The sequence below is a fragment of the Oreochromis niloticus genome, linkage group LG23, assembly GCF_001858045.2.
Source record: "Oreochromis niloticus isolate F11D_XX linkage group LG23, O_niloticus_UMD_NMBU, whole genome shotgun sequence".
NCBI classification, from domain to species: Eukaryota; Metazoa; Chordata; class Actinopteri; order Cichliformes; family Cichlidae; genus Oreochromis; species Oreochromis niloticus.
Window position 1 is genome coordinate 24,380,665 of NC_031986.2, and position 15,839 is coordinate 24,396,503.

At 44.7% G+C, this 15,839-nt stretch overlaps 1 protein-coding gene across 1 annotated transcript; it reads left to right on the top strand.

The window, feature by feature from the left end:
- Positions 1-7,705: 7,705 nt before the first annotated feature.
- LOC100709736 (E3 ubiquitin-protein ligase TRIM21) lies at positions 7,706-15,343 on the top strand. The gene is made up of 3 exons (XM_025902912.1): positions 7,706-10,617; positions 10,816-10,918; positions 13,350-15,343. The coding sequence occupies exon 3, from the start codon at positions 13,359-13,361 to the stop codon at positions 15,147-15,149; it is 1,791 nt and encodes a 596-aa protein (XP_025758697.1). The 5' UTR covers positions 7,706-10,617; positions 10,816-10,918; positions 13,350-13,358; the 3' UTR covers positions 15,150-15,343.
- The last annotated feature ends 496 nt before the right edge of the window (positions 15,344-15,839 follow it).

Consider the following 15,839-nt stretch of genomic DNA (forward strand, 5'->3'; position numbering starts at 1 on the left):
CAGGCGTGGATGACGCTGCAGGCGTGGATGACGCTGCAGGCGTGGATGAAGACACGGGGGCCGGACCTGACGGCAGCGAGACGGCTGCGGAACCTGACGGCAGCGAGACGGGTGCAGGCGGCGATGCGGGTGCTGCAGGAGATGAAGCTGCAGGCGGCGATGCGGGTGCTGCAGGAGATGAAGCTGCAGGCGGCGATGCGGGTGCTGCAGGAGATGAAGCTGCAGGCGGCGATGCGGGTGCTGCAGGAGATGAAGCTGCAGGCGGCGATGCGGGTGCTGCAGGAGATGAAGCTGCAGGCGGCGATGCGGGTGCTGCAGGAGATGAAGCTGCAGGCGGCGATGCGGGTGCTGCAGGAGATGAAGCTGCAGGCGGCGATGCGGGTGCTGCAGGAGATGAAGCTGCAGGCGGCGATGCGGGTGCTGCAGGAGATGAAGCTGCAGGCGGCGATGCGGGTGCTGCAGGAGATGAAGCTGCAGGCGGCGATGCGGGTGCTGCAGGAGATGAAGCTGCAGGCGGCGATGCGGGTGCTGCAGGAGATGAAGCTGCAGGCGGCGATGCGGGTGCTGCAGGAGATGAAGCTGCAGGCGGCGATGCGGATGCTGCAGGGGGCGATGCAGATGCTGCAGGGGATGAAGCTGCAGGCGGCGAAACAGGTGGTGGCTGAACGGTCCTCCCAGAACCGTCAGCAGATGTGAGGAGGTGCTGGCTGGGTCCTCCAGGACCGTCAGCAGATGTGAGGAGGTGCTGGCTGGGTCCTCCAGGACCCTCAGCTAACGAGGTGTGGTGCTGGGTGGGCTCCTCGGACCCACCAGCAGACGTGGCTTGAGGCTGGACGGGCTCCTCGGACCCACCAGCAGACGTGGCTTGAGGCTGGACGGGCTCCTCGGACCCACCAGCAGACGTGGCTTGAGGCTGGACGGGCGACTCGGGCCCTCCAGCAGACGAGGCAGGATGCTGGCTGGGTTCTCCTGAACCCCCAGCAGACGACACTTGAAGCTGGATGGGCGACTCGGGCCCTCCAGCAGACGTGACTTGAGGCTGGCTGGGCTCCTCAGGCCCTCCAGCCGACGAGGCAGGATGCTGGCTGGGTTCACCTGAACCCCCAGCTAACGTGGCTTGAGACTGGACGGGCTCCTCGGGCCCTCCAGTGGAAACAGACACTGAAACAGCAGGTACGCCGACCTCTGTCAGTGTGGACACTGGCTGGGACTGAGCAGCACAGTGGCTAAGCTCAGGCAGCAACAGTGGGATGCAGTCCTCAGAGGGCTGAAAGTGTTCCCCAATCCACTCAGCAGAGGACGGAGGCGGACGGGTGAACTCACTTGAGCTCTCAGGGGGTGCTGAGGGCTGAGACTGTTCTGGTGAGTTCCCCGGTGAAACTGCTGGCGCTGGCGTCTTGACCTCTAGGGGTCCAGAGTTGGCTGGTGACTGACACCCAGCCTCTGGGGAGGCCCTAGAGGGAGTTACTGTCTCTGAGGTGACCAGCTTAAGAGAACCAGCAGATGTTGTGGTGAAGTGTGTTCCCTGCTTAGAATGAAACAGTGAGGATAGTGGCTGAATGGGTGAGTGAGCAGACAGATGAACAAGTGGCAGCTGAGCTATAGGCAGCGGAGCGGCTGCAGACTGACCTACAGGTAGTGGAGACGACTGTAGTGGAGGCGTAATAGGTGGTGGAGAGGCTAACTGAACTGAGGGCAGCTGGCCTGCTGACTGAACTGAGGGCAGCTGGCCTGCTGACTGAACTGAGGGCAGCTGGCCTGCTGACTGAACTGAGGGCAGCTGGCCTGCTGACTGAACTGAGGGCAGCTGGCCTGCTGACTGAACTGAGGGCAGCTGGCCTGCTGACTGAACTGAGGGCAGCTGGCCTGCTGACTGAACTGAGGGCAGCTGGCCTGCTGACTGAACTGAGGGCAGCTGGCCTGCTGACTGAACTGAGGGCAGCTGGCCTGCTGACTGAACTGAGGGCAGCTGGCCTGCTGACTGAACTGCTAACTGTACTGTTAACTGTGTTACAGACCCCACATTGAATTGTGGTGAAGGTGTGGATGGGGAAATATGGTCAGGAAGCACTGTTCCAGTGAGGTCTACAGCTTCCCCTGAATTGACCAGTGCAGATGAGAAAGAGTCCCTAACATCTTCATTCTCTAAACTCATAATGCTAAACTCAGTAACTCCAGGCTCAGAAACAGTGTGAACACAGTCATTAACCCTGAATGTGGGCTCAACAAAGGCAGTCTGTGGCGCACTGGCCATGGGTGAGACAGAAAAATCACTGTTGATTTCAGAAGGCACACAAAAAATAGCTCCAGAAAACACAGTCTCTGAATCTGACACAGCAGAAAAGGTGTCCCTTTCACTCACCACAGCCGGCTGCTCTGTCATTCTGAACTCCGGCTGTGGGGTGCCGCGCCGGCGGCGTGAACGTCGCTTCCTCCGTGGAGACGGCTCCGACGGGCCGGGTAACTCCTCATCCGGCGGTACGGATGGCACGTCCTCCGTTGAAGCGAGTGGGCGAGCAGTGACGGCGGGGGGGTGAAGGTGTAGTTCATGGAGAATGAAGTTTTGAACGAGCGGGTGTAGTGAGTCCAATAGCCAGGGGTGACCGGAAATAAGGTGCTGTAGCTTAGCCTCCACAGAGCTGAGAAATCCCTCTCCCTCATGCTCCAGCCATAGGTTAACTAACCTGGAGGCTGCGTCAATTATTGCCTCCTGGAGCTCCTTGGGAGGGGCGAATGCCGCTGGATCCATTTGTGGCTGGTCCGTACTGTCACGGCGAGTGAGAGGGGCCGTGTGGAAATTAAAGGAGGATCCAAACGCAGGCACTCGTACAGGTGAGAGGGCGGTTTATTAAACACAAAACAAGGGATGGACAAAACAGCAACCGGAGAACTGACCTATACTGGGTAAACTAAACTACGGAGCATGAACAAGAACACGAACCTGAACATAAAGCAAGGTGGACGACGGTACAAGATGGTGACAGCAGGGAGAACACACAAGTAGGACATGGAGGATTCACAGAGATACACAGACGGACCAGCAACTACCATGACTAAAGACATGACTTAAATACACAGAGAAACACAAGGAGATTGCACACAGGTGGTGGACACAGCTGGGAGTAATCAAGAGACGAGACAAGAGGTAAACCTGAACACACTCACATGAGACGCAGACTTTCACAATAAAACAGGAAACCAGCACACTACACCCAGACGCAGACCTGACACCGAGAGACAGACAGAATGACACATGGAACCTGAACTCACACAAAACATGAGAACACAATCCTAAACAGAAACATGGAACTCTAATAACAATAATCATCATCACCATCACACCAAGATAACTGAAACACCGTACCAGAGAACCATAAAGAATAATCCATGACGCAAAAGTAAACCAAAACATAATAAACTCAAAATACTGGGTCCAACGGACCCAGAACCGTGACACTTTAGTCATGTTACCTCTGAGCTGATAGGAGAATGGGCTGCTGTAAAGACCCCCTTTTGCATCAATAATATTATTTTAACTATCATACAAGTCATAAATACATTAGTACGATGATTTTTATGTTTAGTTTCAACACTGAGATATTTGACCAGAAAATAATGACACCCCACAGCCCACTAACACCTTCAACTCGTCCTTTTACCTTCTCATCCCTGTGACTCGTTCATGGTGGAAATGAAAAGTTGTGTTTCTGGTACTTAAGCATTTAGCTAGCTAAGTCTTGATTCATTATTTTTCTTCTCAGATGTTCAGCCTGCATTAAGATCACAGTTGTAAATGTAAATGCAGCACTTTGAGTGAAAATCCAGCAGAGGGCGCTCTGAGCCAGGGCAGCAGTGTCGCTGCTGCTGCGCTTTATTTGAACCATTAAACTCGTGTGTGTCTTTGATTACTATCCAGAGTTGGGACCAGGAAGCAGAGTTGCAGTTTTACACGCCTCACTGCAGCTTGTCTCCTCCTGTTATCCACTCATCCCCTTAGAGACTATGTATGCTCAAAAAAGAAAAAAAAAAAAAATCATCAATAAATGATTTAAACATAAAAATCTCAAAGAACAATATATTTGCACCAAAGACTAAAACAGTGAAATGGGATTATTAAACATTAGGTCTCCCTCTTCTAAGTGTCCGTTAGTGCATGAATTAAAGTGGAAGATTGCTGCCACACCCCCTCCTCGGCCTGCACTTCAAGGATTCTGAGAATTAGTATGACTCAGGGGTATTGATTCATTTAAGCTAACATAATTATCCTGCTGTACCCAGGTTTCTGTCAGGCAGAGTAAATCACTTTGTTAATTACTTATTAAGGTATTAATCAACCACGAGACCCAGACAGAGTTTAAATTTATTTGAAAGCCTGACACCCAGCCTTGACCACCCTATCTAGAAAACTCAAAAGTCTGATTTCTTATATGGAACCAGCTTCCAGTTTGAAATCAGGAGACAGACACTATCTCTACTTTTAAGATTAGGCTTAAAATTTTCCTTTTTGATAAAACTTAAAATTAATTAATAAATTATTTAAACACTACTTAAAATTACTCAGGTCTTACATAAAATGACTAATAGTATAATTTCTGTTTTGCTTTCCTGTAAAAATATATTACAAAGAGTCAGCATATATATCTGAGGTGCTTCTGAGCTATCACAGGGACATGACTTCATCAAACCTCTTTAGCAGTATTTAAAGGCTCTGACTTTTTAAATAAAGGCCGAAATGTCTCCATCATTGAATCCTGTTATTGCAAAAAAAACCAAACATGTATAACTTAAGACATCTAGCAGTAACATATGGTCAACTTATGCTATGCAGGCAGTGCTGCTTCTCTGTGAGGATGCTCTGTGTACGTTTGGTCTTCTTACATTTGAGGCAGTAGTGACACAAACATTTGAAAAGTTGTCTGTAAGTGTGCAGAAGGGATGTTATGTGTAGTTTTAGACATTGGTACACAAAGTTTATTGAAAGAGACAATTATCAGATTCGTGAAGATGAACTTAATAAATTGTGTGTAACTGATCAGTGTTTATTTGGGTTTGGATGTACACATTTGTAAAAGCTTTGCATGTGCTCAAATTGCTCTGCATTTATGTGTGGATTTAAGCATGTTTGAGAGTCTTCTAAAGTTCACTGCACTCATTTGTCTTAGTCTACACTCATACTTATTTGTAACACTTTTGAGACAAATTTTGCTATAAAAAAAATTCCAGGTTTAGTGCTTCTAAGGTCTTTGTGCTCTCCAACATCTTGTGTAAAGATTTGAGGAAATGATTAGTTGCACAAATCATGAGAGAATCTGTTTGGTTTCTTGACACGATGGTGCAGCTTTAGAGCAGAACAACATTTGAGAAGAGCAGAACAACAGAAACTCACATGCTTAAGAATACATCTGAATGTTTCCTGGCTGATAATCACTTAAAAAAATCTCTGCTTGGCCACCAGCTCTCACCTGCTGACAGAGGTGGAACATCACCTGAAAAACCAGAACTTCAGGATCAGAATTCGAAAAGTGAAACTGAAAGAACTTTAAAATCTGTTTCTCTTTAAACAAGAATCAAACTGAGCTCATCCAGCCGTTCTCAGCAGCACAGTAGAGATTCTGTCCAACATTGGTGAGTACAGACAATCACGATCACACTGGTTTAAAATCCAGATGTTCGGTCTCATCTCTTTATGACTTAGAATACTTCTGCATCAACACTGGATCACAGACAAGGAGTAAAAACAAACAAATATAAAGACAGTAAATGAAAGTAAATTTTTGTTTCACAGCAGTTTCAGTGCGGAAAATCTGTTTCTCCTCAAAGGAACCTTAAACTGAGCTCATCCAGCCTTTCTGAGCAGCACAGCAGAGCTTCTGTCCAACACTGGTGAGTACAGACGATCACGATCACACTGTTTTAAACTTAAACGCTCTCTGTGTCAAGAAAAATAAGTGTAACACTGCTGCAGCTGGTGTGTTTCACATTTTCAAAAGGATGACATAAGAGCTGATTTAATAGCAGCACTGATCAGATTACATTTGTTGTACAGAGAAAAAGAAGTTTACATTTAAAACCTTTCGTCTCTAATTTCAGGGTCTGAAGAGCTCGCTGCTTTGTGCCTGACACACCTGCAGGGAGAGGCGGAGATTCAACTGAGTCTATCAGGTTTTCCTCAACAACACAATAAACAGCAGTGAGTGCAGCTGATCACATTCATGTTTCAATGCTCTGTTCATGTCATGCTGACTCTTTTTGTTAGAGCCATCTTCTCCAAACTTCTTCTTGTACATGGTCACCACAGCCATTTCCATCCTTTTGGCAAAATCCTCCACCATCTGTCCTTCTTCGTTTCTCTCATTAACACCATACCTGCCCAACACCTCCTGATAACCTCTGCCTCCTTCACCTACATGTCAATTAAAGTCTGCTCTAAACACCACTCTCCTCCCCACTGAGGACTCTCTGCCACTTCATCCAAGTTACTCCAGAATGTCTCTAACTGACATTGAACCTGCGGGGCACTCGCGCTGACAACATTCAACATCACCCATTTGATTTCTTGTTTCAAACTCATGATCCTGTCTAACACAAATGGCTGGTATTGTCCTCAAATGGATCTAAGAGTAAAAAAATTCACCACTGGAAGAGGAGACATGAGACAGAAGGAAGTAAAAGCAGAACAAGTCCTCTTTAAATATGAGTAAGACTGAATTATGCATGAAATCATTTCCTTTTCTTTCTTTCAGACATGTCTGCTGCCAGCTGTCTCCTATCTGAAGCGCAGTTTCTGTGCTCCATCTGTCTGGATGTCTTCACTGATCCAGTCTCCACACCATGTGGACACAACTTCTGCAAAAACTGCATCAGTCATCACTGGGATATCAGCTACAGGTGTCAGTGTCCTGTGTGTAAAAACATGTTTGAGACCAGACATGAGCTGGGGGAAATCTCTGAGCTGATGAAGAGAAGCTCTGAGGTGGAGCAGATCTCACGCTCTAAAGATCACCTCCACCTCATTCAAAGCTTCTCATGCCTAAAAGTTGCTCCAACCAGCAATGACTGGAGAGAGGTCAGTATCCATCCACTATCATATGAGCTGTTTGAGGCTGAGCTGAAGAGGGTCCAGCAGTATGCAGTGGATATGACTCTTGATCCTGATACAGCACATCCTAAACTCATCCTGTCTGATGATGGGAAACAAGTACACTGTGGTGATAGAAGGAAGCAACATCCAGACAACCCACAGAGATTTTCTAAAGGTGTTTGTGTTTTAGCAAAGCAGAGTCTCTCTTCAGGCAGATTTTACTTTGAAATTCAGGTTAAAGAAAAGACCAAATGGTTTTTAGGAGTGGTCAGAGAGTCAGTCAACAGGAAGGAAGACCCCAATCCGAGTCCTGCGAATGGTTACTGGACAGTAATTTTAGGTCAAAATAACTTTATAGCTCTTGACAACCCTCCAGTCTGTCTCCTGCTTCAGTCAGACCCTGAGAAGGTGGGGGTGTTTGTGGATTATGAGGAGGGTCTGGTCTCTTTTTATGACATAGATCATGCAGCTCTTATCTACTCCTTTACTGGCTGCTCCTTTACCGAGAAACTCTACCCATTCTTCTGTCCCGGTAATAATGATGACGGTAAAAACTTTGCACCGCTGATCATCTGTCCTGTCTATCAGCCAGTCTGATCTTTTTACATGAGGAAATTGGATCAATTATAGGTTAAGCTCATTATTTTAACTAACACAAAGAAGAAGTCCTATAAACAGAACTTGGCAAACTGCTGAACGTTAGTTGATTTCTCTTTATTTTTTAATCTGTTTACAAGTTGAAGAAAATGATCCATTTGAGGAAGTCCAGTGTGAGTAAATAGAAACTCTCCTTTTCTTTTCTTTCAATATTTAAAGGCACACATATGAGTACAAATATTAACATTTTATTATTTTAATTCACCTGGTTTTATATCATTATCAAAGTCAGGATGGAGACACTGTTCTCCTGTTCTACTGCAACACACTTGTTCATAATCACATAAATATAAATCTGAACTTTTATCCTCCTTTGATGATCATCAGCTGCTGAACTTTAGTCATCTTACCTCTGGAGTGACAGGAGAATGAGCTGCTGTTTTGAATCAATAATATTATTTTAACTATCATACAAGTCATAAATGCATTTGTACCATGATTTTTATGTTTAGTTTCAAGACTGAGATACTTGATCAGAACATAATGACACACGGCCCACTAACACCTTCAACTCGTCCTTTTACCTTCTCAAACCTGTCATTCGTTCATGGTGCAGATGTAAAGTTGTGGTATTGGTACTTAAACATTTAGCTAGCTAAGTCTTAAATCATTCTTCCTCTCTGGTGTTCAGCCTTAATGTAAATGTAAATGCAGCAGTTGGAGTGAAAATCCAGCAGAGGGCGCTCTGAGCCAGGGCAGCAGTGTCGCTGCTGCTGTGCTTTATTTAAACCATTAAACTCATGCCTGTGTTTGATTAACGATTATTCAGGTCATCAGAGCTGTTGCAGTGGTTCACTCTGAAATGACGGTTCACATCAGCAGTAACGACACCTGGTTACAACAATCGCTAAAAATTAATATTGAATCGTGTGTAATTTTGCCAAAACAATGTTGGATTTGGTTGGTTTTCCTGGTCCCCTTCCCAGAGTGACATGGTCTCCTTGCTGGCTGTCTAAGTGGTGTCCAGAAAACTGTGTGGGCTTTATAGATAATTAGCAAACTTTCTGGAGGAAACCTGGTCTTGTTAGGAGAGACAGTATCTGTCCCACTTTGGGTGCAGCAGTTCGTATTTATTAAACCCCCCAAAATGTGACTATCCAGAGTTGGGACCAGGAAGCAGAGTTGCAGTTTTACATGCCTCACTGCAGCTTGTCTCCTCCTGTTATCCACTCATCCCCTTAGAGACTATGTATGCTCAAAAAAGAAAAAGAAAAAAAACAAAAATCATCAATAAATGATTTAAACATAAAAATCTCAAAAAAAAACAATATATTTGCACCAAAGACTAAAACAGTAAACATTAGGTCTCCCTCTTCTAAGTGTCTGTTAGTACATGAATTAATAAGTAATTAACAAAGTGATTTACTCTGCCTGACAGAAACCTGGGTACAGCAGGATAATTATGTTAGCTTAAATGAATCAGTACCCCTGAGTCATACTAATTCTCAGAATCCTCGAAGTGCAGGCTGAGGAGGGGGTGTGGCAGCAATCTTCCACTCTAACATATTAATCAACCACGAGACCCAGACAGAGTTTAAATTTATTTGAAAGCCTGACACCCAGCCTTGACCACCCTATCTAGAAAACTCAAAAGTCTGATTTCTTATATGGAACCAGCTTCCAGTTTGAAGTCAGGAGACAGACACTATCTCTACTTTTAAGATTAGGCTTAAAACTTTCCTTTTTGATAAAGCATATAGTTACGGCTGGACCAGGTGACCCTGAATCCCTTAATTACGCTGTAATAGGTCTATGCTGCTGGGGGATTCCCATGATGTGTGAAAGGTTTCTTCTTCAGTCACCTTTTAGTTATTATAAATCTCTGGCTCTCTTCCTCAGCATGTCTTTGTCCAGTCTTCCTCCCCTCACCCTCAACTGGTCACGGCACATGACCGCACCACCCTGAGCCTGGTTCTGCTGGAGGTTTCTTCCTGTTGAAAGGGAGTTTTTCCATCCCCTTGTTGCCAAAACACTTGCTCATAGGGGGTCATATGATTGTTGGGGTTTTCCCTGTTTTCTTTGTTTTATTGTAGGGTCTTTATATTACGACATAAAGCACGCTGAGGCAACGTTTGTTGTGATTTGGCGCTGTATATTTGAAACTGAATTGAAAAGTAATATTTTCTAGTGTTTGTTTGCTTTTCTAAGTTGGAAAAAGGGACACAGTTCAAATCACGTTTTTATGTATGTAAGAGGAAACTGAATAGTGTAACATTCCTGATGCACACCAATACAGCCCATAACACAAATATAAAAACACATTACACAATATAACCTGTTCCCGTACAATTACAGTGTATTTACAACATAAGATGGAGAATTTCTGTTTGTTTGTTGTTGTTGTTGTTGTTTCCACTGAAACTTAAAATTAATTAATAAATTATTTAAACACTACTTAAAAATTACTCAGGCCCTACATAAAATGACTAATAGTATCATTTCTGTTTGCTTTCCTGTAAAATACTCAGAAGTTACGTACAACTTCAAATTGCTTATTCACTCCTTCTAATGGACAGAACACAGAGAGTCAGGATTATACAGTTTAAGTAATTATTAGCCCCTATTTTCAGTGTATAAACCACTAAGTTTTTCTAGGTACAAACAAGTACATTGTAGTTTCAAGTAAAATACATGGAAATTCCACTTGATTCTAGGGAAATTAAACCCTTTGTCATTGAGCGTATTATAAAGTGTTCCCTTACCCACCACCTGTCAGAGGTGGAGCAACACCTGAAAGACGAGGGCTTCAGTGTCAGAGGCGAGACCTGAAAGTTAAAGCGAGAGCTGCACCTCAGCAAATCTGTTTCTCCTCAAAGGAACCTTAAACTAAGCTCATCCAGCCTTTTTCAACAGCACAGCAGAGCTTCTGTCCAGCACTGGTGAGTACAGATATCATGATCACGCTGTTTAAAACTTAAACTCTCTCTGTGTCAGGAAATATGACTGCAACGCTGCTGAAGATGGTGTTTTCACATTTTTCTAAATGATGAAATAAGAGTTGATTTAATAGCAGCACTGATCAGATTACATTTGTTGGACAGAGAAAAGACGTTTAGAGTTAAAATCTCTAATTTCAGGGTCTGATAAGCTCCCCACTTTGTGCCTGACACGCCTGCAGGGAGATTCAACTGAGTCTATCAGATTTTCCTCAACAACACAGCAGAGTCTCTACAAACAGCAGTGAGTATAGCTGATCACATTCAACGCTCTGTTCAATTCATGCTGACTCGTCACAGCCACACTGGTTCCAATAGAAACGTGATCATTCATCCGCAGATCGACTGTGCAAACATTTAGCTCTGTCACTTCTTTGGACTTTGGAAGTGAATTACATTTGGACTTCAGTCTGCCTGCTTTATTACTGCGTACTCATCACTTCCTGTACTCATTGTTTCTATTTGCTTTAGCTGTTTCGCAATAAAAGCAAAGCAGCGGATTCCTTTTATTGTGAAGGAGTGAGAGGAAGTACAGTGTGTTTGCTACTCAGTAAGCAGAGCTTTTTTAGCAGAGCTCTTCTTCAGTACAAATCTACAGAACAGAACATTTTCAACAACAACAACCATTTGTGTTATTTTATCAGCAGAAGTTGAACCTGTTTCACCTGCTCCTCACTCTGCTTTTTACTAGGATCCAACCCCCATGATAGCACGTAGGATTCCAAATAACTGATAATCACGTTTTTCTTGTTAACGTGGACTTATGATCCAGCTCCATATTTTTATTCTTGGAGTCACCTAGAGTAGCTCTGCATGATTCACAGTTTAAAATGATCCTTTATTTGATCTGGGCTTAAATTTGTAATGTCATAGTTTTGAGATGTGGAAACAGCATCACACCACGTGCCAAACCCTAACGATGATCAGATTGTAGTCCCCAAACACTAACCTGACCCAAACTCCACTGTGATTGACCGAGATGCAGTGTTACTCTAGGCTCTTCTCTTCTGGCTCTTGGCGAAGGCGGTCACACTTTTCTCCTCTCCCTTATCTTCCCTGCTTAGCTTCTTGTGTCCTTGTCTAGTCTCGTCTATTTTTTTTACTCTTTCCCTGGAACACTCTCTCACAGTCTGTTCTCTAAAACATAAAAGAGGAATTATGGATTTGATCAACTGGTCCCTGAATGCAATTGACACCCTCTTCTCAACGAGAAGCCTGGGCTCGGGTGAGCCTGAGTGTCCTGGAGCTACTTTCCCTGCCGGATACACGATGGACGGGTGGCATAACTGGAGGGTTGTGTGCCTGGCGGGACTGTTGATTGAGGACATTGAAGATATCTACCTTTTCTGAACCATGATAACAGGGTTCTTGCTGATCGGAGCTGGCTTTGCCCTGGCTTATCAAAGATTAAAGAAAGCGGAATCGGCTGTTCAAAACCCCACAAGGCTGCCCGCTGGGATTGAAACGATGGGACGAGTCGTGAGTTCTCAGAATTTGCTCTTTGAGCACAAGATTGATAACATCATGGAGAAGCTCACGGCTCTCCAACGGGAGATTGAGAGACCTGTGTTGGACTGCTAGAGCAGCTTTGAAATTCACATGAGCTGTTCACACTAAAGTAAAAACCACCATCGCAGCTGTGGTCTCAAGGCTGGAGCTGAACAAAAACACCCTGATAACAGACTGTGCATAGACGGTTTCTTCCTATCCTACGCAAGGCCACCTGGGTTGGCTGGAAGACTGTTTACTTAGCCTGGCAGGACACTGTCTCAGCTGAACTCTGGACACACACACGCACACAGACATATACACATGCAGATATACACTCGTCCCCCCTCCCCTTCCAAACGCCTTCGACGCTTATTCCCTTCCGATGCTGACGGTGGATCAAGGAGACCAGCGCATTGGCTGCAGGCCCGGATGCGCTGTCTACACTGGCTGTCTCTCACCCTTTACCCATCCCTGTTGCTTGTCATGTGTTTCTATGGTGTATTAAGAGGTTTTCATGTGCTATGTGCAGAGGTGGTTTTTTTTTCTGCTCTCAAACTGATCTCTGTTGGAGCTCAGTCTGGGGGGAGTTATTTTTTCTCCTTGTCTTTCCTGATGTTGTTTATTTTCCATTGTTCGGTTCCGGGTCGTTGCTCGTGCGGCTGACCGGCCAGCTACCTAGCCTGACCTGCCTCCCCAATGTGATGTTTGTGTATTGTATGTACGGTTGGCAAGGTCAGTCTCTCAATTGCCCCTCGGGGATAAATAAAGTCTTCTGAATCTGAATCTGAACAACAGCACCAAGAAGATATTATATAGACCCTCTGTGTTTCCCTGTTTAATTGTTGGATTTCACTTCCTGTTTCATCTTAGTACCATTGTGTTTCTTTTGTATTGTGTTTAGTTTTATTTTCTCCTCTTAATCATTGTGTTGATTGTCTATGCCTGTATTAGGTTGCCCCAGGTTTCTCCACTTACACCAACACATCATTACCTTGTCGTGCACGTGTGTGTGTGTGTGTGTGTGTGTGTGTGTGTGTGTGTGTGTGTGTGTGTGTGTGTGTGTGTGTGTGTGTGTGTGTGTTGTGCATTACCAGCCATATTAAAGTCTAGATCCTATGTAAACAGAAAATAAGATGAATTAATAAATTTTAAAATAAACAAATTTTCTTTTCTTTCTCACTCAGAGTGCAGACATGTCTGCTGCCAGCTGTCTCCTATCTGAAGATCAGTTTCTGTGCTCCATCTGTCTGGATGTCTTCACTGATCCAGTCTCCACACCATGTGGACACAACTTCTGCAAAAACTGCATCAGTCAACACTGGGATATCAGTGACAGGTGTCAGTGTCCCATGTGTAAAAAGGTGTTTGAGACCAGACCTGAACCGCATATCAAGACTTTAATGTCTGAGATGATTTCTCAGTTCAGACATGAAGCTCAGCATAAAGTCAACAGCAGCAACTCAGAGCAACAAGCTGCCAAACCAGGAGAAGTTCCCTGTGACATCTGCACTGGAACCAAACTGAAGGCCCTGAAGTCCTGCCTGGTGTGTCTGGCCTCCTACTGTCAGACTCACCTGGAGCCTCACCTGGCAGCTTCACGTCTGAAAAGACATCAGCTGATCGATCCTGAGGAGAACCTGGAAGGCAGGATGTGTATGAAGCACAATAAACCTCTGGAGCTGTTCTGTAAGACCGATCAGACATGTGTCTGCGTGCTCTGCTCTGTTATAGACCACAAGACTCATGAGTTTGTTCCTCTGAGAGAAGAATATGAAGGAAAGAAGGCAGAACTGGGGAAGACTGAGACTGAAATTCAACAGATGGTCCAGAAGAGACGACTGAAGATTCAGGAGATCAAAGAGTCAGTGAAGATGAGTAAAGATGCTGCAGACAGAGAGAAAGCAGAAGGTGTTCAGGTCTTCACTGCTCTGAAGGAGTCTGTTGACAGACGCCTGAACGAGCTCGTGAAGCAGATTGAAGACAAACAGGAAACAACAGAGAAACAGGCTCAAGGTTTCATCAAAGATCTGGAACAGGAAATCTCTGAGCTGATGAAGAGAAGCTCTGAGGTGGAGCAGCTCTCATGCTCTAAAGACCACCTCCACCTCCTCCAAAGATTCTCCTCTCTGAAAGCTGCTCCAACCACCAAAGACTGGACAGAGGTCAGTATCCATCCACCATCATATGAGGGGACTGTGGTGAGAGCTGTGGTGAGAGCTGTGGATCAGCTGAAGGAGACACTCAGTAAAGACATGAAGAATCTGTTTGATGCTGAGTTGAAGAGGGTCCAGCAGTATGCAGTGGATGTGACTCTTGATCCTGATACAGTAAATCATCATCTCATCTTGTCTGATGATGGAAAGCAAGTACACTGTGGTGAAGAAGAGAATGATCTTCCAGACAACCCAAAGAGATTTTCTGAAGAGCTTGTCGCTTTAGGAAAGCAGAGTCTCTCTTCAGGCAGATTTTATTTTGAAGTTCAGGTTAAAGAAAAGACTGAATGGGCTTTAGGAGTAGTCAGAGAGTCAGTCAACAGGAAACAAGAAATCACACCGAGTCCCGAGAAAGGTTACTGGACTGTAGGAGTATATGAAAACATTTGTGTGGCTCTTGAGGATCCTGAAGTCCGTCTCCTGCTTCAGTCTTATCCTGAGAAGGTGGGGGTGTTTGTGGATTATGAGGAGGGTCTGGTCTCCTTTTATGATGTAGATTGTGCAGTTCTTATCTACTCCTTTACTGGCTGCTCCTTCACCGGGAAACTCTACCCATTCTTCTGTCCCGGGGTCAATGATGACGATGATAACTCTGCACCTCTGATCATCTGTCCTGTCAATCAGTCAGTCCAATCTTTTTCCATGGGGAATGTGGATCAATCAAAGTTTAAGCCAAGCCAGAGAAGAAGTCCTAAAAACAGAACCCAGCAAAATGCACCTGATGAAGACCATGAGATTCAGTCAGAAGCTGCAGAACAAGCTGACCTTTAGTTGATTCCTGTTTTTAAACTATTCCCAAGTTTCAGAAAATTTACCGTCCATGGACATGAGTACAAATGTTAAAATTTAATCATTTTCATTCACCTGGTGTGAAATATCATAAACAGGATGGAGAAACTGTTCTGTTGTTCTAACATGTACAACACACTTGTTCACAATGAAATGAATAAAGATTGGAACTTTCATCATCTTGTTTGATCGTTTCTATCCCACTAACACCTTTGACTCGTCCTTTTTCCTTCTCATCTCTGTGACTCGTTCATGGTGCACATGTAAAGTTTTGGTTTTGGTACTTAAGTTTTGATTCATTATTTTTCATTATTATTCCTCTCTGATGTTCAGCCTGCATTAAGACAGCTGTAAATGTAAATACAGCACTTTGAGTGAAAATCCAACAGAGGGCGCTCTGAGCCAGGACAGCTCAGTCTCTGCTGCTGTGCTTTATTTGAACCATTAAACTCGTGTGTGTCTTTGATTACTGATTATTCAGCTCATCAGAGCTGCTTCAGTGTTTCACTCTAAGAGTTTATTTCAGCTTCACTGTGCAGCACATGTTGGCTTCATTTTGGAATTATTTTCTTTGCTCCCCTTTTCTCACTCTTTAAATAAAAATCCCCATGTTGCTGTTTGTGAGGCCACTGTGGAGCTCAGCTTCATTTTCTCCCACAGTAGGAGTCACAG